The sequence below is a fragment of the Balaenoptera ricei genome, chromosome 10, assembly GCF_028023285.1.
Source record: "Balaenoptera ricei isolate mBalRic1 chromosome 10, mBalRic1.hap2, whole genome shotgun sequence".
In the NCBI taxonomy this organism is placed as follows: Eukaryota; Metazoa; Chordata; class Mammalia; order Artiodactyla; family Balaenopteridae; genus Balaenoptera; species Balaenoptera ricei.
Window position 1 is genome coordinate 99,295,423 of NC_082648.1, and position 26,462 is coordinate 99,321,884.

The 26,462-nt window shown below is 43.9% G+C and overlaps 2 protein-coding genes across 2 annotated transcripts in view; one reads left to right on the forward strand and one right to left on the reverse strand.

Moving 5' to 3' along the window:
* Positions 1-5,163: 5,163 nt before the first annotated feature.
* On the reverse strand, positions 5,164-13,827 carry PHF5A (PHD finger protein 5A). The gene is made up of 4 exons (XM_059937079.1): positions 13,606-13,827; positions 13,153-13,176; positions 12,483-12,649; positions 5,164-5,911 (listed from the first exon to the last, which is right to left on the reverse strand). Exons 1-4 carry the CDS (start codon positions 13,655-13,657, stop codon positions 5,822-5,824), a joined length of 333 nt encoding a protein of 110 aa, XP_059793062.1. The 5' UTR covers positions 13,658-13,827; the 3' UTR covers positions 5,164-5,821.
* A 153-nt stretch (positions 13,828-13,980) lies between these two features.
* The window catches only part of ACO2 (aconitase 2), a 52,968-nt gene continuing 40,486 nt past the window's right edge, over positions 13,981-26,462 (forward strand). Inside the window, exons 1-2 of the mRNA XM_059937077.1 lie at positions 13,981-14,017; positions 14,112-14,227. Coding sequence (XP_059793060.1) covers positions 13,996-14,017; positions 14,112-14,227 — 138 coding nt within the window. The 5' untranslated portion in view covers positions 13,981-13,995. The remainder of the gene's footprint in view (positions 14,018-14,111; positions 14,228-26,462) is intronic.

Consider the following 26,462-nt stretch of genomic DNA (forward strand, 5'->3'; position numbering starts at 1 on the left):
TATGATACTGTATGTAAAGCCTGTCTCAAATAGGTACTATTCTTAATTAAAAGTCACCGTTCTGGCCAAATTGCATTCTACATGTGCTGTGCTCAGCTCATTGTGTATTTCCCAATAGGAAACCTTACAAGACAGGATGAGAATGGTGAGGGTGAGTTGAAACGAATTCTCCTAGGGTATCACAGGAAGGAGGGATGGAGTCCATATAAGTAGATAAAGGGTATACATTTCCTACCGTTCACTGCAGGCTGTGGGAGAGCGGAGTGAATCCCTGGAAGGAAGGTGTTGAATTTTTGCGCGTTCCTATATTTATTCGAATCTCCCCTGCAGTGCTGAAAACACACCCGCCTTGAGCAATATCACTGAAACAAAACTGAGAAATCCAGCTTCCTTGGTAAATGGGATCCCTGGGTAAAGGGTTAGCATATAAATAGGAAAAAATAAAATAGAGGGGAAAAAGGTAATCATTCTTAACTGCTGATGTCTCCATTTATCATGTGGTGAGAGGACGTTTTTTCTCTCCCCAACGTGTGATTTCATCTTGCTAGGGCTTAATTGTGAGCTGAATTCCTACTCAAGCATTCCAGAGTCCCCTCCCATTTGGAAGAATCATACGTTGAAAGGCATACGCTTTGTTTTCAAAATGGTGAGCTTCAGGAGTAAGCGTGTGCTTGGGGAGAGGGTGGAGGCAGCTCCCCTGTCTGAGAGTAAGCAAGTTATGCCAGATGTTTTGTTGTGACAAGTCAGGCTAGTCATAATTAGCCCCAATTAACTCTCAGGGGTGAGTCACTCTCTCATATACACATGTTGGGGTGAGAAATTTTGTAGTTTCTTTTAAGTTATCCAAGAAAATAGTTCCTCAGTTTGATTCTTCACATCCACTCCTCCAACTGGGCAGGAGCAAAGACAGCCACAGCAGAAATTAGCTTTGGAGAAGAGTGACTGGATGGATGCCAAGGGCAAACGATTTGCTATGTATTGACCTGATGTGAGTGAATTCTAGTAAACAAGGTAAGTGAACAAACCTGTCTTTGGCTAAGGCACTAAAACTACCGTGTTCAAAGAAAGTATCATCGTAGCCTTGGTGGTGGCAGAGAGGCCACTTGGGGATAGAGTTGATAAGGAACTGAATAACTGGGGAAAGATGGGAACTGGAGACTTTTTCTTTTTTTTTTTTTTTTTTTTTTTTTTTTTTTTTTTTTGACTTTTTCTTTTTTAAAGGCAGGAAAATTCCAACCAAGGCAAAGAATCTTGCACCTTTATGTCCTTGCTTCAAACTATAAAGAGCTACAGGTCAAAATATAGTGACATACAATCTCTTTGAAATTTAGTCAGTTGAATTTGATTCCCTGGGAAGTTAATTTTCTTAATTTAGAAGCTGCTAATTGGCAGGCCAAGGTCCACATCTGGTGGATGTATTGCCTTGGCATATACTGACACATTAAAATTTCAAAAATGAGTTGACAGGGACTTCCCTGGTGGTCCAGTGGTTAAGACTTCACCTTTCAATGCAGGGGTGGGGGTGTGTTCGATCCCTGGTGGGGGAGCTAAGATCCCACAAGCCTCGGGGCCAAAAAACCAAAACATTAAAAAAAAAAAGCAGAAGCAATATTGTAACAAGTTCAATAAAGACTTTAAAAATGGTCCCCATCCAAAAAAAAAAAAAAAAAATGAGTTGGCAACACTTAAAACTTGGGAGATTGCACAAACATATCTTAATTTGCCACTTGTCCTAAATTCAAAAGATCTGTTAACACTGGGTATTCAAGCTGGCAACTGTCTGGACTTGAACAGCAACTGTCTTCTCTAGACAGGGCCTGTGCTGTCTGGTTCCAAGGTCCCTACCACTCCCTATTGTCCCCCAGACACTGAGGCCCAGTGCCACATACCGTTGATCATCATGCTTTTTTTTTTTCTTGGCGGCAACGCTCGGCATGCGGGATCTTAGTTCCCTAACTGGGGGTGGAACCCGTGACCCCTGCAATGGAAGGGCAGAGTCTTAACCACTGGGCCGTCAGGGAAGTCCCACCCCTCCCTTTTAATCGCTTATATTACTCACCCAGACTCCTGAATTTGTGACCCCTTTTTCTAATAAGTGTTTTTTTCTTTTTTAGAACAGAATAAATTGAAAATACTGTACACACAGTAAATGTTTCATGAAATTTTTGTTATACGTATGTACTAGGCATGAGAGATTGTTGTGGGGTATGGTGCATCTGGAAGCATTCATGAGATGTTAGGAGCTTAGAAGGAGAAGGTACAGACTTGGCTGGATGATGTGACGGTGGTGGAATGGTATTTCAAACAAAGGAAATAGAGAGCCAAGAAGATGGGCTGTGTGTGAGGAATTCCCTTCAGCTGCCTAATGAACAGCAGAGAATGAATAGAGGAAAACGTGAGGGGTAGGGAAGAGAGGGAACCATATGGAGGATCTTCAATGCTAGAACTTAAATGTTTATCTATGAAGTAAAGGCCCATTGTAAAAGAGCTACCATTTATGATGTGAAGCCTTCCCGGTAAGGGTCAGGCACTTACGAGGTCACATTTAATCCTTACAACCCAAAGAGGGAGGCATTAATATCCTTATTTAATAGATAAGAAAAAAAAAGCACCGAAAACCTCACTAAAGGTCAATAGCAGATTAGAATTCAAATACAGGACCGATTATAAAGCCCACACATTTCTCTTTATACTTTTTTTTCTTTGGAGCAAGAGCACATGTAAAGTGCAATGTTTAAAGGAGATTAAATTACCATATGTGTACAGAGTATATCTGAGAAGCTGGAAGACACCCATCCTTTTTAGATCCTAGAAATGAATGTATCAAACACTGAATACTTAATAGTAATAATCATAAACCCAGGAAATGGAACCACTTTCTTAGACTGACTATGATGAGTTCAGTTATTTCAACTAGACCTGTGTAGGTAGTGCTTATTTCAACAATGGAGAAAAGCAATCATTTTTAAGCCCATTCTGATTTTTTGTGGCCATACAGTTGGCTGAGATCATTATTCTAATTCTTTTCACAGAACTATATACTATTAGAGGTTAAAATTCAGCTTGTAAGCAATGTTTTCCCAATAGAGAATTTAGTATTATCATTATTCTAATTTTTAACTGAAAAGGACTTACTCTAAAGTCCAAGGTAGACGATAACTAAGGATTTGAACTTGAACGCTGTTTATCTAAGGCGTTTTTAACTTATTCGTTGTATTGTATCATTCTCTTGGCCTCAGAGAGCAAACAAATGGAGAATGGGATTATAAAATTAGGTGACAGAGGAACAGAGTTCAGCAGAATTCACCGGACTGAGGTTGAACTTGTCCTGTTGCTTATCAGTGTGGAAATCCTACCGCGCATTAAATTTTAAGCTCCCTTGCAAGAACTTTTAGAGGCATACACACTAAGACTCACAGAGCACAGTTAAGGTGGTGTTTTGCTGAAAGTAAGGAGTAGCTTTTCAAACATCTGGAGATGCAAGATGTTATGTGTACCAAGGTGGTTAATAAATGTTTTTTTTGGCGGGGGGACCATACCACGTGGCATGTGGGATCTTAGTTCTCCCACCAGGGATTGAACCTGTGCCCCCTGCATTGGAAGCACAGAGTCTGAACCACTGCCAGGGAAGTCCCAATAAACAAATTTTAGAAATTGATTTGTTTAGCAAAACAAAACATTTTGACTTATATTACACATTAAAACTAAAGTTACTATAGAATCAAATGATTCTAGTTATAATCTGAAAATTATCTGGTTTCTGCAACTCATTTGATACACCATAACCCTCACCTGATGCTTTAGAACTGCTCAGAGCTCCCCAAACACATCACCCCATTCAAACTGTTTCCCCCACACAAATATCTTTATCTGCAGACCCTACCCCCTTTGCCTGTAGGTTCCAACATGGCCTTCAAAGCCCAGTTTATTATCTGGTTTCTATGACTTCAGTTATTCATTCAATACTGAGCACCTGCTACCTGCTGGGCAGAACAGACTTGCTTCCTGCCATCATGGAACACAGCCTAGTAGATGACAGTCAATATTACCAAATGCTATAAACAAAATGCTTATGGTGCTATGTGGGAGTATAACAAGAGGAACTTAGATTGGGGGTTGGATGAGGCATCTTTTAGGAAATACTTAGCTAAGGTCTGAAGGATGAGTAGGAGTTAGCTGAGCAGAAGGGAAGCACAGCTTTAGAGGTAAAAAACAGGTAAAAAGCACTGCAGCAGGAAGGAAAGCGGCAGTTTGAGGAACTGAAAGGAGCCCTCATGGCAGCCCTATGGCTGTGGCCTTCCCCTAGCCTTCCCGAGGTACCCCATGCGAGGCCCAGAACCCTTCCTTTGTGCATCCCCTGTGTTACACTGAGCTATTTCTGGCAAGCTCAATTATTAAATTCCTTAAAGGCAGAGGTTATCTTAATTCTATTTTGGACACTCAATACATTACAAATAACCAAGTTTTATTGATCCAAGATAAAACACTGATAGGAAGTCAGAAAGCTCTCATCTCAACTTGGATCTGCCACTGAGTTGCAGTGTAACATTGGGCCAGGCCCCTGGATTCTGCAGGACTCACAGCCTTTTTCAAATTCATGGTGTCAAAGACCTACTTGACTGGAAGTCTCCAATTATGAATGTGGCTCCTCAGGATAACTTGCTTATTGCCTCTAGCAGACAAAAAGTACAGGTAGTTGAGTCAGGGTAAAGGATGCGTCTGAATTTGAATTTACTTAAACAAACCTCCCGTATCCTTTTTTTTTTTTCTGGTGGAGGGGTTGCACTGAGAGGCGTGTGCGATCTTAGTTCCCCGACCAGGGGCTGAACCCATGCCCCCTGCATTGGAAGTGCGTAGTCTTTTTTTTTTTTTTGGAAGTGCGTAGTCTTAACCACTGCACCACTGGGGAAATCCCTCCCCTCATATCCTTAATGTGAGTATATATGCTCTTTGTGAAACAAATCAACCAAGTTCACCTCTCCTAACTCATTCGAGTACATTTTGTCTCATTCCCTTCACCATTACTGGAAGCCATCTCTTCAGTTCAAAATTCAAGTCGGACAGGAAGGGGAAACAGCAAAGTTTCTAAAAATAACTTTGGTTTACCTATCATAAAAGGCATGGGTGGTTTTGAATTCCAGTAGTAATAAGAGAACAAGGTGCTTAATGAATCCCAATACCTTTATTTTGAATCACAAATTCCTGGGTGACTAAAATTCCTAGAGTTAAAATTAAATTGGGAAGGGGCTGACTACCAGAAAATAAACACCTACTTTATGAATACAATAGCAACAGAAAGGGTTTCCAATTTTTAGAAGAAAAATTACATGAAGCAGCACCACCTGGTGGGTGTTACAAGATGAAATGCCCACACTGACTGTCCTGAGAGCCCCCACCGCGCTGCAGATGTTTCCTCAAGGGCAGCTGCCGTCAGAGCTGCTGCAGGGCCATGCTTCTCACTGCAGCCGGCCTCACAGCCAGCTCCTCAAACAGAAGACTGAAATGATACATCATTCCTGTTTTAGAAGCTTTTGGTGTACAGAACTTCTCGATGTGGATTAACACAGACTTGCTTCTTGAATTTAAGGAATGCCATGAATCAATCTATTCATTTGTCTGTGGTACAGTCTGCCAGAGTGCTCTGCGAAGAATCTTTTTTTCCATTCCTACCATGGCTGGGTGAGAGGAGAGGAAAGGGTGGAAAGGTGCCAGTGTACTAATAGGCAATTCAGGTGATGCTGTGTGCTCCATTTCCTTTCTGTAGGCATTTCTTTTGGCAGCTGCAGCAGCTTGACGGGGGGAGGAAGAGGCAACCCACCAATCACCTCTTTTTGAAGCCATATTTTTTGCGTTCATAAAAGAGATCTGTCTTAGAGCTCCCCAAATTGACAATCTTTGGGCAACCATCTCTCTGGAAAACAGAATAGATAAGTTGTTAAAAGTCTCTGAGCTTGAACTGAGAGGGATTTAAGATAAAAATAACTTTTGGATTAATGGTTTAGCCATTCATCTTACCAGTTCAATTTGTCCTATTTGATCAATCAAGTATTTACTAAACACCTAGAATGTGCCCAGGGCCTGTCCACCGTTTATCCAGTGGCCTACACTTATAATGCTGGATTCTTAGCCCACTTCTGTTACTAATATGATATAGTGGAGGTAGAATCTAAAACTCTCTAAGGTGTTCAAAGGATTTTCTCCAAGTGAGAGGTAAGAAATGGTAATAATCATCTACAGATCAAGCTTCCTAGCTCTCTTTCACTATCCCAAGAAAGGAGAAAATACCAAGGGAAAGAAATCTAAAGACTTGAGGAAATAGTACCTTACATTTTAAACATCATAAGAGAATACTGAGTTTGATGTGTCCGTATTAATTCACTTAACCGGACACATGGTCTTGGGGGAAGAGTGCTCCTGTGCCAGAGACAGCTGTTGACGGCTCATACTCTGATGTGTAGTGACACACTCCCCTGGCCGTTTTGTGAGCTTGAGTGGTTTCAGTGAAGCCCTTGGGAAGCTGTGTTTTGCAGGAATGATGACTCCATCAGTTGATGTGGGATGATGGGAGGAAAATTGGGGAATTGCTACTGGAATAAACCTTCTCAGATCTCATGATTTTATTAAACACCCATGTCAAAGGTAGCTGTTTCCTGTGACACTGGGCTATAGAATGAATGAATGAATCAAGTCCTTAGGCATCTCATTTCTAATTCAGCTGATTTTTCTTTTTGGGGACTGATATCAACACTGTACAAGAATCTCTGAAACCACACAAAGCCAACACTAACATTTCATTATTTTCTAGAAAACATGTACCATGTATTACACTGAGAACTACCATCTGTGGAGTTTGGTGTGCTAAGCAAGCCAGGTTGTGGGCCCAGCCCCACCAATGGCTTGCCAGGTGAACTCAAGTAAGCCACGTAATCTGTACTGAAAGTCCTGGTACAAATGTGGAAAGAGCTGCCTCTCCTGGCCTCAGGTAGCCTGCTATTAAACACAACAGTGCTTTAAGCCCTTTAGGGATGCTTTGAAATTTTATGGTATGATGATAGCCTGTTCAGGCTTACTCTGCCTCACTGACTTGTGTGACTGTGGGCAAACCTCTTCTGTCTGGATTTGTATCCAACTATAAAATAAGATGACTGGATCAGGTCAATGTATATGAACTGTATTTATAGAGCCCTAGAGAGTCCTGAGAGGGGCCAGGTGACAGTAGGACTCATCCCCCAATCTGTGCAGCTGTGTTCTCACTCATATTAAGATGGTAGGGACTTCCCTGGTGGCGCAGTGGTTAAGAATCCACCTGCCAATGCAGGGGACATGGGTTCAAGCCCTGGTCTGGGAAGATCCCACATGCCTCAGAGCAACTAAGCCCGTGCCCCACAACTACTGAGCCCGCGCGCCTAGAGCCTGTGCTCTGCAACGGGAAGCCACTGCGATGAGAAGCCTGCGCACTGCAGCGAAGAGTAGCCCCTGCTCGCCACAACTAGAGAAAGCCCGCGCTCAGCAGCGAAGACCCAACGTAGCCAAAAAAACAAAAAAAAAAGGTTGTAGGCTCTGGAGATAGGTCACCTGAATTTTGAGAAGTTATTAACCTCCTTGTGTCTCTTTTTAGTCACATATTAAATTACTACAATGGTAGAACCGACCTTACAGAATTAAGAATCAATATACTTAGAACAATGCCTAGCATATAGCCAGCCCTTAATAAATTATAAGAAATTGCCAAAAATAAGTATCAGCAATTTCATGATGGTTCAACCTAACACACAGACACACACATACACACGTGGCTTCTGTGTAAGATACTTTTTGAAGATGGGACTCTACATGTTAAAAAGTTGAAAAAAAATCGGAAAACCAATGCATTGGATTATTAGTTCTTTGGCTTTTATGGCATTTTCTCTCACTGACTTATAAGTTTCCTGCTTTCTTGCCTAAACTCCTGTTTTTTATTTTCTACACATCTCCCGTGGGCCTCGTGGTTGTTCCCAAATTCCACCAATGCTGTGAAGAGGTGAGGATGTGTGCATTGGAACTGGCTGGCTTTTGTGAATACACCTGTGAATGGAAAGCATGAAAAGGAAGATGGAAGGACTGTTAAGAAACCTCGAAGGGCAGTACAGAGAGTATTTGTGAGTTGAGCTAGGGAGTACATAAAAAACAACCTGCAAATGTCTGCCTGATGGTAGTAGCTCTTTTAGCAATTGTATGCCTGAATACAGATTTCATCCTTTCTCAGTCCTCCCAGAGTATGACAGATTTTCCCATTCTGAGCACAGGGAGCTTTTATTTTAGGCAGCTATGGCTTGAATTGAATGTCCATGTTTAATGGCCACTTCATTTCTAAAATTTCACAAAAAAAGTAGACACTAGACTGCCAAGTGCTTGTTTTCATTATACTAAACATGTCCATTAAAACATCCCCAGGAGAAGCCTAAGACAGGCTCCTGTAGCAACCACCAAGGAGAACTCAATGCCTATGGATTTCCTTTCTGAGGAGGGCTGTATGTCAAGTCTGTTTCTATGTCACAAAAGCAAGCTACAAAAATTATCCTGGACCTGGGCCTGGTGAAAATCCAGGACTTTCAAGTAATACTTAAAAACCAACGCTAGGGACTTCCCTGGTGGCACAGTGGCTAAGAATCCACCTACCAATGCAGGGGACACAGGTTCAAGCCTTGGTCCGGGAAGATCCCACATGCCGCGGAGCAACTATGTGGGATCTCCCCAGAGCAGGGCTTGAACCTGTGTCCCCTGCTTTGGCAGGCGGATTCTTAACCACTGCGCCACCAGGGAAGCCCAAAGCTTCACTTTAGATAGGACAAAGTATTTCTTTCAAAAAAAAAAAGGGACTTCCCTGGTGACGAAGTGGTTGGGAGTCCGCCTGCCAACGCAGGAGACACTGGTTCAAGCCCTGGTCTGGGGGGATCCTGCATGCTGCAGAGCAGCTAAGCCCGAGAGCCACAATTACTGAAGCCCACGTGCCTAGAGCACGTGCTCCGCAGCAACAGAAGCCACCACAATGAGAGGCCTGCGCACCGCAACGAAGAGTAGCAGCCAAAAATAAATAAATTAATTTATTTAAAAAAAAAGCAAAGAAACACATTTGTCCTCTGGCAGCAATGCCCACAGATATTGTCCCCAAATCCTGAGTATTCTTGAAGCTTTGAAAAACTATGGAGAACACCCAGCTTAGTTTATTGGTCTAATTTCCTTATAAATTATGGAAGTTGCAGGAAGAGAACAATAACAGGGGTTGCTTTGGTTGCAGGAAGATTTCTGCATAGGAAAGTCTTAGGCACTTAATCTACATGATGACCTGTAAGGCTGAGAGGCTGGATCATATCACTGGACTGTTTTGTGTTCCTTGGAAACTATTGCTGAGTAAATGTGAGGTAGATACCATCTCAAATATCCTCAGAACATTCCTGTACACGTGAAGTAGAGGAAGTGGTGACATCTAGAATAATTCTCAGGGGCAGAATGAGGCACAAGGATCCAGAGAGATCAGGTCACATTCCGCATGCAGAGGAATCAGACAGCAATTAACATTTATTAAGCACTCTCTGGTTGCCAAGCATATGCCAGATAAGAACTCTAGCTGCAAAAAAACAAAACAAAACAAAACCTCTAGCTACAACCATGGAAAAGTTCAAGAAAATGTTGTCCTTAATGGACTCTTTAGCTAGTTTTAGCTAGTTTAAGAATTGTTTGTACTTTCTCTTCACTGATATTGTCTCACCGTGGTATACAGGCTATAAATAATTACCAAACACCTACTATATACCAGACACTCTGTAGGGGGAACCCTATGGATGATTTACAGATGTAGCAACAAAAATGTGGACCATACTTACAGTACATGCCAGGGACTGTACCAAGAACTAGGGAAAAGGGGAGACAAATACACAAACCAAGGTCCTTTCTATAAAGGGAGTGTCACCTAGCTGGTGGATCAGATCAAGCAGGGTATGATTTGACGGTCAAAGGTAAATGCAAATCAGAGTTTAGGACAAGAGGCTGTTCAAATCACCAACTGAAATTATGTTTCTGGTACTTTATCTATGACCTTTCTCATCTCCCTAAATAACAGAAGAATTAATGATGTTAAGAAAGTTTTATCTGGTCTGATATATCCCACTTATTAGAGGTAGACAGGATCCAAATGCAAAGATTGCTGAGGTGGCTGAACTGTTTCTCCTCAACACGGGCAGATCCCATTAAAAAGACTTATGAAAGGGGACCTCCCTGGTGGCGCAGTGGTTAAGAATCCACCTGCCAATGCAGGGGACACAGGTTCGAGCCCTGGTCCGGGAAGATCCCACATGCCGCGGAGCAACTAAGCCTGTGCGCCACAACCACTGAGCCTGCACTCTAGAACCCGCGAGCCACAACTACTGAGCCCGCGTGCTGCAACTACTGAAGCCCGCGCGCCTAGAGCCCATGCTCTGCAACAAGAGAAGCCACCACAATGAGAAGCCCGCGCACTGCAATTAAGAGTAGCCCCTGCTTGCCGCAACTAGAGAAAGCCTGCACACAGCAACGAAGACCCAACAAAACCAAAAATAAATAAATAAATAATAAATTGGGTTAAAGAAAAAAAAAAAAGGACTTATGAAAGGACACTGCTAGGTTTAGTCAGACAGCTTGGACTTGCCACTTATTAGCTGGGTGAGGGGCTGTAAATGGAGATAATAATAATCCCTATTTAACAAAGCTATTGTGAAGAAAAAGAGAGATTTTGTGTGTGTGTGTGTGTGTGTGTGTGTGTGTGTGTATATATAAATACCTACTCTTTGCATAAGGAAATATTAAGAATTATTTATCTTTTGGGAATTCCCTGGTGGTCCAGTGGTTAGGACTGTGTGCTTCCATTGTAGGGGGCCTGGGTTTCATCTCTGGTCTGGGAACTAAGATTCCACAGCCAGGCAACGCAGACCAAAAAAAAAAAAAAAAAAATCATTTTTTTATTTTTAAAGATTTTATTTATTTATCTATCTATTTATTTATTTGGTTGCATTGGGTCTTAGTTGCCGCACGCAGGATCTTTGTTGCCATCTGCTGGATCTTCATTGGGGCGTGCAGCATCTTTTAGTTGCAGGCTCTTTTATTTTTTTATTTTTATTTTTTTTAGAACTTTTTTTTTTTTAAAGGAATTCCTTTATTTTTATTATTTATTTATTTATTTATTTATTTTTGGCTGTGTTGGGTCTTTGTTGCTGTGCAAGGGCTTTCTCTAGTTGCGGCAAGCGGGGGCCACTCTTCATCGCGGTGCACGGGCCTCTCACTATCGCGGCCTCTCTTGTTGCGGAGCACAAGCTCCAGACGCGCAGGCTCAGTAGTTGTGGCTCACGGGCCCAGTTGCTCCGCAGCACGTGGGATCCTCCCAGACCAGGGCCCGAACCCATGTCCCCTGCATTGGCAGGCAGACTCCCAACCACTGCGCCACCAGGGAAGCCCTGCAGGCTCTTTTAATTGCAGCATGCAAACTCTTAGTTGCAGCATGTGGGATCTAGTGCCCTGAGCAGGGATCAAACCCGGGTCCCCTGCATTAGGAGTGCAGAGTCTTAGCCACTGGACCACCAGGGAAGTCCCAAGAATTATTTATCTTTTGCCTTACGCCTTATCCTAGATTAGGTAACCAGATACCTTATATTAGACTATTGGCAGTGGATCACACTTCCTTTTACTGTGTCATAAGAAGAATAAAAGCTGAATCATGGGTTTCCCACCCCTCTCCCCAAGAAGCCTACTTTTGGTATAGACCTACAGCCCTCTACCCTGGCATCTGGCTCAAGAAGTTGAATAACTACCCACTGCCACCACACAATGTCAAGGGGCAAAAATGTCATAAGAATTGCAATCAATTCTGCAAAATCAAACCAAAAGCATTCTCTAGCCACTTAGAACTGAAATCAACTTGAATTGTCCCAAGTTCAGAAGTCACTACATCCACCCAAATAGTCCTTAATGATAGTTAAGAGAATTACTGAGTGGCTATTACACACCATGCACTGTGCTAGGACTTAAAAATGCAGGCTATTGGGAATTCCCTCGTGGCCTAGTGGTTAGGATTCTGGGCTTTCACTGCCGTGGCCTGGGTTCAGTCCCTGGTTGGGGAACTAAGATCCCACAAGCTATGGGGTGTGGGGGGGGTGGCCAAAAAGAAAAAAAAAGGATATTATTTCTGAATAAAAATAATGAGAGAAAAAAAAATAATGAGAGAGAGAGACATCAAAGGAAGAGAGGGCTTTCCAAATTGCTAGTGTTGACAAACATTTGCTTCTCTTGCATTTTTGTCCTTGATGCAAAATAAGTGCGTTTTGTTGGACTACATCCAGTATGGCTCACAGACCTTGAAGAAATTATAACCTAGATGACTAGATGAACATAGTAATCTACAGACCATAGGAGTGGATGGCAAAGTGTTACTAAATAAAAGGAAGGATCAGATGAAAAGCTTAGTATATACTCACATCTTTCTCCTGGATGGTGCACTCCTTACAATAATAGGCATCCGAAACCCCGGGGCCTCCACAGATCACACAGCGTCCCTGGTAAGAGCCGTAGTTACATTCATCACATATGCGCACCAGGGTGCAGGGACGCACATAGGAGTCACAGATCACACACTTGCCATCACCTGTGAGGAAAAGAGAATGGAGGAGTTATGCCCACTTGCAAGTACTTCAAGTCCTTTGCCCTCCTCCTGCTAATGGGGAAATACACTGGTCTTCTGACGGTGACTTTAGGGCCTGCTTCTTTGGCATCACAAAACTGGGCTTACCTAGTGTTCAGCTCAATCTCCACAACACACAGGAAAAGTCAATCAACTAATGGGTAAAGAGCTTAGAATAGCACCTGGCAGATAAGTCTATATGATTAACTGGCAGAACGCTGTGTGTGTTGGGGACGGGGTCATGCTACTTCTGGTCCACAGCCAGAGATTTTTCTCAAATTAGTGTCTAAAATGTGCAAGTTGGAGTGGGGTGGTGGCCTTTAGTTGCAGCCTGGCGTTGTGTTAACATGCTTCCAGTCACATCTACTCAAAGCCCTCTTAGTGGCACCGCTGGAAATGCCCGTTGGCTGGCTCCACAGAAACTGAGTGGGACGGGTGGGCTGTCTGGGGAGGCGTGTTCCACTCACATTTTTCACACAGTCTTCCAATGGCTGCAAGAAGAAAGACGGTAAAGAGTACAATTAGGATTAAGGTTTTGACGAAAAGGGGACAAACATCCTCGAGCTTGAGGTGGGGACAGGAGCAGGGACTGCAGTGAGCCCTGAGGGAGTCTTTCCATCCTATCCTCGTAAACTTCAATCCGAACCAAATCCACACCCTCCCGAAGCCCCTCCCAGGTCCTGGGCAAACTGAGAATTTCTCCGGACCCCATCCCGGCAGCCCGCCTCCGGCTCCTAGCACACACGCCCCGCCCTCTTTTCATCAGAGACCACAAACCCACGCGCTCCTACACTACCGACCGTGAGGCGGGAAAAGTGGCGCCCCCGAGGCAAGACCCTAAGGAAGTGATGGGAACCCCGAACTCCTCAGGTTCTAATACCATCCCCACCGAGACAGTCGGGGGCAGGAGGCCGTCTCACCAACACCAGCCTGCTTGCGGCAAAAGATCAAGTCCGGGTGATGTTTAGCCATAGCTCCCTCTATGCCACCGGAAACTTAGGGAACTTCCGGCCGACCTTTAACCTCCATTGTTCCTGCCTCCTGATCGCCGTGATTGGTTCTCTAGGCTTCCATCAGCGTTTACAGTCTTTGCACCAAGGCCCGGTCGTTCTCGCGCGATCACATTTCAAAGACAAGTTTCCGTCCTGGGGAGTCAGGTCCTGGCAGGTGCATGAAAGTCATCAAAAAAAAAAAAAAAAAAAAACCCTTTAGAGATCTGAATGGAAGATACAAATTGCAAAGTGCAAAGATGAAGCTTGCACTTCGATAAGACATCTTCGTTCCCGGTATTTACTTCCGCAAGTGTTTTTATGCAGCTTTGTCCTCTCCCCTGTAGGTTCCTCACACGGGAGCTCCGCCCAAGGCGCTCACACGACTCGGCGCCTCTGCGGAGGCCCAGCCTTCACGGTGTTGCGTTTCTCTTCAGGCCGCGCCCCCTACCCGAAGGCTTTAAGTACGCCGTGTGCACGTCATTTTCAAGCGACCTCATCTTTGTCAGTGCACAAAATGGCGCCTTACAGCCTACTGGTGACCCGGCTGCAGGTGAGAGCGAACTGAGGGCCCTCTGGGTTCACGGGGGCGGGGTGCCTCCTCCTGTGCTTGCGGCTGTGGGCGAGGCAAGGCGAGGCGGGCCCGACCTCCGGCCGGCTTTTCGTGTACCTGTCCCTGCCGCGGGCCCGGCGCCCGAGGTCAAGGCGTCCCCGGCTCAGTCAGCTCTCCCAGCCTTGTCTCCGCCCCGCTGCAAGCGTGGGTCTCAGAAGCGGCGGCCAGGTGAAGAGTGGAGGCACCTATTTTGAGGGCCGCACTTTCTCCCATGTAGGATTTTTTTCTTTTTCTTTTTCTTTTGCCGTTCCTCAAGGTGAGGACAAGGTGACTGGGGGCCGCGGTGGTTGTGGAGCCCGCTAGGTCCAGAGCCCGAAGGCCTCGCTTCTCACCTCTCAGCAGCAGACCCTTGCTAGCCAGGTGCATCCGTGGTTGCCAAACCTGAAGTTTGGAGGAAAAAAACTATTACCTATTCCATCTTGTGGGGATCCTGCGGAACATATAGCCAGGAGTTCGAGGGGGCCTTCCGTGCCCAGACGTAGTAATTAGTAACGATAACAGTAGTCTCTCACCTTTGCACAAGATTGCAAGACTTAATTCCTCATCATATCATTTGGTTCATATAATCATTTGGTGAGATGACTCTTCTCATTTGATAGATGATGAAACTGCTAGAAAGTAGGTGAAAGTTCCTGCTCTCTCTGAGTGTTACCGAAGTGCTGTGGCCTGAGCATCTGCCCTACTACCCCTCTGTTCTCTGTTCTTGTTCATGTCAGCCTGCCCTCAGAACTTTCTGAGCCCGAGTGTGATCCTGGAGCTGACATTTGTATTTGTGAGAGTACCCAGAATGGAGTATTTTGAGCTCATAATTGGTTGCTTTTCAATTACTAGATGAGAGGGTAAAAGAGATTCAACAATTTGACCTTGACTGTCCTGTTATGAACCATCTAGAAAATTGACCGACTGCCAGATGTTTTTTCACTCCTAACTTGACAATCCTAGGAAGGTGTTATACTCAGATTCAATGTCAGGCATGTATTTCATTAATAAAAATAAAGTGAGCAAGCATTTATAGATATTTTCTGATAACCTTTTACATTTAACTTTGTGATTCTACTTTGGATCAAGTAGCACAACTCTGATTGCAGAATTGAGAAAGAAGTTTTGTACTGTACTCTCAAAAAGTATTGTGTTACCAGAAGTTTTTTTTTTAAAGTCACATTGCTTAAATTTAAACCATATGGTTTAAAGCGAAATCATCATTTATTTTATGATCTGTAAATTCTGGGCAAAAAAAGGGATTTGCTAATTATCTCTTTAGATCTTTTGATTCTCCAGGTTAACAAAGTGGAAATAGTGTTTCTTTCTGATCCTCCTGACCCATGATGTAGTGAAGTTAGGCAAGATTATTTGATAAGATAAATTATTACAGATTCATTGAGCTTGGACAAGAGGACTGATATCACAAAGGATCTTGGAATGCATGAGTGTTAGACCTGTGTAGGAAGAGATCTGGACTATAGTTCATATTCTACCCAGTGCAAGTGACCTTGAACTTGAGAACTGAATCCCAGTTTCCTCATCTGTCAGTTGGGGATTATGTTCACTGACAAACATTTATTGAGTTTTTGGTGGTCGGCTTCCGTTCATATTGTTATGATGATTGTTATAAAGTGATGAGAAAGTAGAATATATTTGTTTATGATTATCATGTTGTCCAACTTCCTCTTTTACAGATAGACAATCCAAGACCTTGAGAACCTGGGTCTCCTTGTTTGTTCATTTAGCTAAGATGAATGAACAGCATTATACCACACTGTCTCCTAATAGCCAGGCTGTCTTAACTAACGGCCAGCTACCACTGTGCTCTGAAAACCTTGTAAATTTACCTCTTTTGTGTTTAGCTACATTTGAGAAGTGATGGTATTACTTTAGTTGTCGTGTCTACAGAGCCCTGTCTATGCATTCAATTTATTACTACCTTATTCACCACATATTTACTGAGTACCCACTGCTTCCTCTGGATACAGTGAAGCAAAAAAAGCAGACAATTTTTGTTCTCGTGAAACTTCAGTATATTGTAATGTATTCTACTGCAGAGGACCTTGGAGATCTTTCTCAGCTAAAGTATTTTGGGCAGAAGACCAAAGGTCTTGGTTGGACCTTGGCTGGACCAAAGGTGAAGGTAGATGATAGAATGATGGCAATTACTACTACCACTAAGAGTAGCTAACATTTACCTTAGTGTGCCGGTAGTCTCACATGATCCTGTGAGATACGGCAGATTTATTAGCCCTGTCTTATAGATGAAGAAACAGGATTAGAGCAGAAACATAGTGTAATGGCTAAGAGCATGGATTCTGGCATCACACTGTCTTATTTGAATGCTGACTCTAATACTCACTCGCTGTGACTTTGGGCAAGTTACTTCACCTCTCTATGCCTCTTTCTTCACCTGTAAGATACGGATAATAGTATATCTGACTTATCTAATAATCATAGTTGCAAAGTATTTAGAACCCTGCTGGCATCTAGTAAGTGCTATATAATTGTTTGTTAATTAAATTAAAGTAGACTTGTCTAGGGCCTTATCACTAGTTGTTAGCAGATGTGATTTGAATCTGCTCCTTTCTGACTCCCAAGGCTGAGGTCCCAGCACCTGCACTATAGTACTGCTTCCCTTTGGCATCAAGACTCAGCCTGTCAACCAGGGTACCATTAATGGTCCATAACCAGAAAACAGTGCTCTTTAAAGTGTTCTATTGTTTGATAGTACCTGCTACCAGGTAGGAAGATAGAAACAGAGTGAAGAAAATGGAGGTGAAATTTTTGAAAAGCCACATTTACTCTCTGGTTTTTTAAATTAACTTTTGTGTAAATGACCACGGATGGTAAATAAAAGTGGTTAGGCACTTCCAGATACATTTTAGATTTTGGTTTTGCCCTGAGGTACTGGGATGCTGAGTTCTCATCCTGTGACCTTAGGGAAGTCACGTAACCCCTTGCATGTAAATCTGAAACAGCAGTTAACTACAAAGAAGTCTGACACATTTGCAGAAGTTATAAGTTCCTGTATAAAGTGCCATGTTTAAAAAAAAAATCTTGCTTTGAGTTGGGAAACAGGTCATCCCTATTCACTGTGGTACCTTCTCAGGTGTCCTATAGTCAGCTGTTGATTTGAACTGAATGAACGAATGATTGAATGGATGAGTAAACAAACTTCCAATCTTAAATTTGGGCAGAGGAAGAGGGGAGCACACCATTGCCTTTTTTTAAAAAATTTATTTATTTATTTTTGGCTGTGTTGGGTCTTCATTGCTGCGTGCAGGCTTTCTCTAGTTGCCGTGAGCGGGGGCTGCTCTTCGTTGTGGCGTGCGGGCTTCTCATTGCGGTGGCTTCTCTTATTGTGGAGCACGGGCTCTAGACGCGCGGGCTTCAGTAGTTGTGGCACGTGGGCTTAGTAATTGTGGCACACGGGTTCTAGAGCGCAGGCTCAGTAGTTGTGGCACATGGGCTTCGTTGGTCTGCGGCATGTGGGATCTTCCCGGACCAGGGATCGAACCCGTGTCCCTGCATTGGCAGGCGGATTCTTAACCACTGCGCCACCAGAGAAGTCCCACCATTGCCTTTTGAACCAACCGTTCCTAAAATGTTTATTGAAAGCTTGCTATGTGCCTAGCACTGTTCTACACACTGAGAGTGTAATAATGAACAGGAGTAGTGGAGCTTGTATTGTAGTTCTGGGGAGACAGAATAAACAAGTAGACAAGAAAATTGTAGCTATGAAGTGGGACAAGGAAGATAAAACAAGATACTGTGGTAGAGAGAATAGGGGTGAGGGTGTGGCATGGCTTTAACTGGAGTGGTTGGGGAAGGCCTCTCAGAAGAGGTGACATTAAATGATAAGAAGGCGGCCCTTCAGTATTTTGGGAGGGGAGACTTGAAGTAGAAGGAGCAGGATGTGCAAAGCACCTGAGATAGGTCTGAGGGTAAGAAGTAAGGCCAGTGTGGCTGAGGTGATGAGAGGAAGGTCTGAGCAAGAGGTGGGAGCCAGGGTCATGTCGGCTCTGGTAAGGAAATAGGGTTTTACTCCAAGTGTAATGAAAATCCACTGGAAGGTTTTAAACTGTGAAGTGACAGGATCTGATTTATGATTGAGAAGAATCATTCAGGCTGCTGCGTGGATGATGGACCACAGAGGGGCGAAAGAGGAGGCAGGGAGACCAATGGGGCCTGTTGGAATCATCCAAGGAGTGGTGCAGGTGTCTGGGACTAGGGTTCTGGTAGTGAAGATATTTTGGAGGCAGGTGGGTTGGATGTGGAGTGTGAGGGACAGGGAACAGTTAAGGATGACTTTTAGGTTTGGGACCTGAGTGACCGAAGGATGGGTGAACTTGAATTCAGTAGTCATGTGTTCGCATAGTACTTGCAAAACTTAGTCAGGAGCCGAAGCTCCTTTATAAATTCAACAAGTATCTGTATTTCACAGGTGAGGAAGCTGGATGGGGTCAAGTGTCTTGCCGCAGGGTCCCTCACTTGAGTATGAGCTTCATGTCTGAAGTGAGCCCTGTTCATCTTGGGCATTATTCTGCTACCTGGTATCTCCAAGAGGGTCATCTGGGAAGTATTTAGAATGAGGATTGGGGCTTGAGCCGTCTGTCTTCATTGGCTCAGTGTTCTTTGACACACCTCGTTTTCCCAGCAGGTGGTTTGGAAGGCAGTGGTAGGCTCTGGGCTTCTCAGCATAAAGGAGGGGAGGGACTGCAGGGGGGCTGCTTTGTGGGGTGGGGAGGACTTGGATGAAGTTTGTCAAAAAGTACAATCTTCTGGTTATAAGATAGTTAAGTACTAGGGATGTAATGTACAACATGATAAATATAATTAACACTGCTGTATGTTATATATGAAAATTGTTAAGAGAATAAATCCTAAGGGTTCTCATCACAAGGGAAAAAATATTTTTCTATTTATTTGATTTTGTATCTATATGAGATGATGGATGTTCACTAAACTTATTGTGGTAATTATTTCATGATGTAGGTGAAATCATTATGCTGTACACTTTAAAACTTACACAGCTATGTCAATTATATCTCAGTAAAACCGGAAGAAAAAAAATTTTTAATAAAAATAAACCAAAAAAAAAAAAAATAGGCAACACATAGAATATCAGGAACTTTGGGAGACTTCCTCTACCACATACTTACCATGTGGCTTCGAGCAAGGTCTCTACCCTCTGTGGCTCTCAGGTTACACATCTGCAAAATGGGACAATTCATAGCTACCCTCCAATTAAGAAGGGTCCTGAAGGCCTAATAATATTTGGAAAGTTCTTTTTTTTTAATATTTATTATTTTTTTTTTTATTTTGGCTGCCCCGGGTCTTAGTTGTGGCATGTGGGATCTTTAGTTGCGGCACGTGGGCTTCTTAGTTGCGGCATTTGGACTTCTTAGTTGCGCATGCATTCGGGATCTAGTTCCCCCACCAGGGATCGAACTCGGGCCCCCTGCATTGGGAGCGCGGAGTCTTACCCACTGGACCACCAGGGAAGTCCCTGGAAAGTTCTTTGAACTCTAATACACTATAAAAATTTGTGAATAGTTTCTAATGTTATTTTAGGAATAGGCCTTTTCTAATACTGAGACAAAGGACAGACTTTTTCCTTGGATTGTTCCAGAATGAACCTGTAGAAGCCCTTCTTTATTTAGGGGATCCTAAAAGGCATGGAGAATGATTTTCTTGGATTCATTCTGCAAAGCTTGGGCCAAAGGAAAGGGCACCAGCTTTGCTGTGTGGCCCTGGGCAAAATAGTTACGTTCCAGAGCCTCAGTATCCTCACCTGTAAAATGGACACAGTATCTTCTGCCTCTGAGTATTAAATGGGACTGTGTATATAAAGTACTTGGGGGAAATCTGACGCAGGGTATGGGCACTTGGTGAAAATATGGGCACTGTGTCTTCAGTCCTGGAGATGGTCTACAGCCTCCCTTGCCACAGCATTTATCCTCAAGACTGGTTCTTGGGATTTCCCTGGCGGTCCAGTGGTTAAGACTCAGCGCTTTCACTGCTGTGGGCCCAGGTTCGATCCCTGGTCAGGGAACTAAGATCCCGCAGGCTGTGAAGTGCAGCCAAAAAATAAATAAATAAAAATAAATAAAAAATAAAAAAGACCGACTCTGGGGAAATTGCTTGCTCCTCCCGTGCTGTCCATGGATATCGGGTATGTAGTAGTTGTGCAGGAAAATCTTTTGGGTACTGTCCTAAGAGAGCTGGGAGAAGAGGCACAAATGAATCCAACTGGCTTCCTTCCTGTTTTCTAATTCTCTAAGTTGAAGGGCAGCATTGAGAAGATGCGCTCTAGAATTACATTTGCAGTATCACCATCATTAAATATGAAGCTCCTTGGGGAATTTAGGCCCAGTTAGGAGGATTTCTGCCTTCACCCTGCAGAGGGCAAGGCAGTTTCTGGGTGGGAGCTTCAATCCTGTGTGTGGCCAGTTGTGGGGGTCTGCAGAGAGGCCTCGGGGATTCCTGTAACTGCCACACTTCAGTGCTGCGTAGCTGGGCTCCTTCACCTTCGGCTGGACGTGTGTGTTGTTACTGTTTTGTTGTTGCTGCTCACGGCTTAGCAACTATAATACACTGGGCTGACGCCAGAAAGGGAGGGGGCGTGCTGGGTGGAGCTAAATTCAGGCCAGACCATCCAGGAACTTGCATGTGTGGTGGCATGTTTAGTCTGCCCCGTGGCACCGTTGGCATTAGAGATACCGATAATGAGCTGTCAGCCCCGCTGTGCCAGTCACTGAACTAGGTCTTGGACAAACACTGCTTCACTTGACCTTCACAACAACCCTAAGATGTGGGTGTCATTAGCCTGTTTTCACCATGATGAAATAGACCCCCATTGGTTAAACGGCTTGCCCGAGGTCACAACCAGCATGCAGCGGAGCCAGATTTTGAATGCAGGTTTGTTTGACTGCAGAACTCAGGCTTTTTACCACTCAAGCTGTTTCCCCAGAGAACTCCCCTGGGCATAGAGAGTAGAAACTAGATCTCTGCAGAGTAGGCTGGATAGAGGGGACACAGTTCAGTTGGCTCCGTGCCCTGTTTGCATATGGATCTATTTGAGGCCGTGATTGCCTCCTGCCCCAAATACCAGCAGAGCTTGAGAGGGAGAGGCCAGAGCTGTGGGTCAGCCTCACAGGCTGCCTATTGAGCTTACAGAGGATGCCCTTTGTAAGTATTCAAAGGGCTGCTGCCCCGGGGGGCCAGAGCAGGGTTTGGGATTTGTATGTGGTTCACGGTGTGCCTAGAGTCTCTGCTCCAGACAGCAGCAAAGGAGAATTAGGCAGATGAGTGAATCTATCAACTCATTTCTTAAAGGAACCCCCTACTGCCTTGGAGCCCATTTAGAGGCTGTGTCTTGGAGAGACATGGTTCCCTGCCCCCTTTCCAAGCCTTTGAAAAGGACTGTTCATGGCTCCGTGAACAGGCGCTAATGGCTCAGCACAGCCTCTGCCAGAGGCACTCACAACTTGAATTTGAAAGCAAGATGAAGAGACTAGTGTTCAAATCATGGTTCTTCCTTCAGTGTCCTAGGCTCTTGAGTATATAGTGGTGATCAGATTAGACAAGTTTTCTGCCTTCATAGAGCTTACATTTTAGTGCAATTATTTACCTTCTTATCTGTTTGAGTCTCCATTTTCTCATTAAAACAGAAGACAGAATGACCTATAACAATCCCACTTGGCACAGTTGTTGAGAAGATGACATAAGATAACCTTTGTGGGGCTTCCCTGGTGGCGCAGTGGTTGAGAATCTGCCTGCTAATGCAGGGGACACGGGTTCGAGCCCTGGTCTGGGAATATCCCACATGCCGCGGAGCAACTAGGCCCATGAGCCACAACTACTGAGCCTGCGCGTCTGGAGCCTGTGCTCCGCAACAAGAGAGGCCGCGATAGTGAGAGGCCCGCGCACCACGATGAAGAGTGGCCCCCACTCGCCGCAACTAGAGAAAGCCCTCGCACAGAAACAAAGACCCAACACAGCCAAAAATAATAAATAAATAAATTAAAAAAAGAAAAAACCTTTGTGATCTTGCTTGGCACGGTTTTGTTTCTTTTCATATTATTTCTTACCAGACTCCCTGGTGGGTCCACTTTGGTTGTATTCCCTCCTTCAGAGTTTGTTCTGTGTCAGTAAATGCAGGATCAGGAGAGCCTCCCTAACTCCTTGGGAGCCCTAGAGATTTGTATCCTGTCCAGCAAGGGAGGGGCACTATCGAACCGAGAAGCCGGATTCCACCAGAGGCGTTGAACAGTTGGGACTGAGCCCCCATGGAGCACTGAGCCCACCTGGCTGCTGGGCCTGCGGAGGTTGGGAGACACTGTCTGTAGCATAGTGAGAAGGGCATGGGCTCAGCAGGTTCCCAGCTGTGTGACCTTGGGCAGGCCACTTCCTGTCTCTGAGCCTCTCCATCTTCAGGGCAGTTAGGGAGGCTGAGCTCTGTCCAGCAGGGTTTATAAGAGTGGCTGGCATGGAGCAGTGTGTTAGCTACTGTGATTTACTCCAAAACAGATCTGAGGGCACCTGGCTGCTGGTCACCCTGATGGGAGACTCCCACCCAAGTAGAGGGAGTTTTGTAGCGAGGAAGTACTATAGGAATGCTTAGAATGGAGAAGACACGATTATGGTTTTCGGTGATTTGAAGGGCTGAAGTGTGGAGGAGTGATTAAGCTCATTTGATCTGGTTCCAGAGGACGCGGCTAGGAAGCGTGTCAGCGACTGGGCTGGGTACTTTCACGTAGGTACTCTCCTTTAATCCTCACTACAGCCTGTGAAGGTGTTATTCCCACTCACAGATGAAAAAAGCTGTGTTTAGAGGGCTTAAATAAAAACACACAAGTTTACACAGCTTCTTGCGGGTAGAGCTGGGATTTGAGCCCACATTTCCATTGCTAGAATCTGTGCCTGATTTAATGGAGGTGTGTTTCAGTTCAGAAGCATTTGTTGTTGTTGTAAAGTATTAGAATTGTCTAGTAGTGGAACAGACTTTCTGGAAGAAAATGAGCTTCCTGGATTAATCATGTTGAATCAGGGGCTTGTAGGGCTTAGTGGAAGTATCTGTTCTAGATAAGGGCCTGGTATTTACTCATGAGAATTTCACAAGCCCCGAGACTTGGGCTCCAAGCATGGGGGAAAATTTTCCCATTTTCTAGTTGTTGTGACATCTGTGTGGATGGCCTATGGATGATCTCTGGAATGTCTCTGGGCCCTGGGGCCAGGTTGAACCAAACATTGAGTATGTTTTACTTTGGGACTTAGGAAATAAAAACAAAACCCCAATAAGTTATTTTTTAAAAAATACCCCCAAGTCATCATTCTTCTTTAAATAATACTGATGTGGACTACTCATACTCCAACCACGGTGGTCAGATATTATAAGACTCAGTAATATCTATTTTTAAGGTAAAATTAATTTCTTACTTTTTTTCTTATTTGTAAAGGTACCCCTTGTAGGAAACTTGGAAAATATAGAAGTATAAAGAATACCATAAAAATTACCTATAATTATTTGTAATACCCAGAGATAACCCACCCCCACCCAGAGATAACTACCATTAACACTGTAGTATACTTCCATCTAGTATTTTTAAAATGTTATAATCCAAATTAAAAATATGTTTAATAATACATGTATTTATAATTTATATTTCTTTAAATTTTTTTCTGATTCTAAAAGTTCAAATTAAATACATATTAAAAGTAAAAAATTGTCCATAATTTCACCCTCCAGGGATAGCTACTGTTAACAGTTTGGCATCTATTCCATTTTGATTTTATCTGATTTCTTTAATTCATTTGTATCCAAATCAATACTTAGAATTGCCAGAGTTCACTTGGCGCTTGGAAGGCTCAGTGTTTAGGCTTAGAGCCAGGCTGTCTTTAAATGTTGGTGTATCTGTGAGACCTTGGGTGAGTTACTATGCTTCTCCTGCCCTCAATTTCCTCATCTGTTAAATGGAGCTCATATACAGTAGGGCTGTTCATCCATGTAAAGTGCTTATAACTTGGCACTCAATAGAAAGTATTAAGTATCACTATTACTACTACTACTAGTAATTATTATTATCATTGTCTTTGCTTAGAAACCTCAGCCCTACCACCTGTTCAGTTTGGGTTCAGTAGGTATCCTGGTGCCAGGGACTATGGGGAGGTGTAGATTCAGCACAGACTGGTGTTTAGTGCCTCTCTTGGAGTCACTGTTACCACAGGGTACCTGGCATCAGGCCAGGGGGTCTGGTGGAGGCGTCTTAGGGTAAGTACTCCTGGATGGGCTCTGGGGAGTTGTAAAATTGTGTTGTTTTATGTGTTGTCTAAATTTTCGCCATGAAACCTGTCCTACTTCTTTAAATGGGAGGAAAAACCCTAGTAAAGGCTATTTAAAAAACAAAAAACAACCTGCTTTGTAGCATTTTACATAATAATTGCTATTATTTGGGAGCTCATTCACATAATTTCAGACCTCACATAATACTGTGGGTATTTATTCCCTTTTTCCAAGTGAAGAAACTGGGTTCATATATAAAATAGATAACTAATAAGGACCTACTGTATAGCACAGGGAAGTCTACTCAATACTCTCTAATGGCCTATGTGGGAAGAGAATCTAAAAAGAGTGGAGGTATGTATATGTATAACTGAGTCACTTTGCTGTACACCTGAAACTAACACAACATTGTAAATCAACTGTACTCCAATAAAAATTAAAAAAAAAAAAAAAAGAAACTGGGTTCAAAGGTGAAACCTGCTTGACACCACACAACTAATAAATGGTAGAGCTGGGCCTTTGAGCTATATCTAAGTTCTTTTCGCTGTGTAAATAAACCACAGGTCATAATTCAGCCTCCTGAATCAAACCTGCTGGGTTTCTGGCCTGACCTTCCACCATTTCCTGCTTTGTCTTTTACCTCGCACCATTTTGAGTGACTTGTAGCTCCTGCACACTTCACTTGATGATTCTGCATCTTTTTATGTACTATCTGTCCTCTGAGTGCCTTGCAAACCCTTATTTATCCTCCACAGCCCTGGTCAGTGAAGTCTTCCCTGGGCATCCCAAGCAGAGCTAATTGTTCTCTCTCCTGTACTCCTGCCCCTTGTGTGTGTTTCTTTCCTCAAGCAGGTCACAGTGGGTTACATTTACTGCTGATTGTGGCCAGACTAAGGTATATAAGCGTAGGGACTGTCTTATTCTTCTTGGTATCTGTGTCCTATTGCTTGGCACAGAATAGGTGTTCAAGTGTTAAAATACAAATGTGCTTATAGGAAATAGGTTACATGATAAGCCACCCTCAACCTATTCCATTGAATACTTTTACCCCTCTTGAATGCATTATCTACATGGCAGCCACAGTGACTTTTTTTTTTTTAATGCAGATATAATCCTGCTTCAGTGGCTTCCCATTGCTTTTATTTTTTTAAATTTTATTTATTTATTTATTTATTTTTGGCTGCATTGGGTCTTCGTTGCTCCGCGCGGGCTTTCTCTAGTTGCGGTGAGCAGGGCTACTCTTCGTTGCGGTGCGCGGGCTTCTCATTGTGGTGGCTTCTCTTGTTGTGGAGCATGGGCTCTAGGCGCGTGGGCTTCAGTAGTTGTGGCACGTGGGCTCAGTAGTTGTGGCTCGCGGGCTCTAGAGCGCAGGCTCAGTAGCTGTGGCGCACGGGCTTAGTTGCTCCGTAGCATGTGGATCATCCCGGACCAGGGATTGAACCCATGTCCCTTGCACTGGCAGATGGATTCTTAACCACTGTGCCACCAGTGAAGTCCTTCCCACTGCTTTTAGAATCAAGTTAAACATTTAACATGTCCTACTGTAAAGTTCATACTTATACGAAAAGATCAAAGCCTGACCAATTGATTGGTAAAGGTACAATGAACCACTTTCATATTCTGACAGTTCATTACTTATATACAGACTGAGAAGAGTAAGCCGAAGTTGCTAGCTCCTTAGGTCCTAGCTGCACACACCGAAAAGGGCGGCACCAAAACAAAAGGAGCTGATGACTGCACTGAAAGTTGTGGCAGCCCTGATGCCACTAAGCGGGTTTATATCCTGCAGCTCTAGTCTGAAGAGTCCAGGGCAGAAAGCTCCATACCTCATCAGATCCAGGGAGGCGAGGAGAAACTGTCTCATGACTGCCTCCCAGGGAGATAAGGAGCAAGTGGGAGATGGCC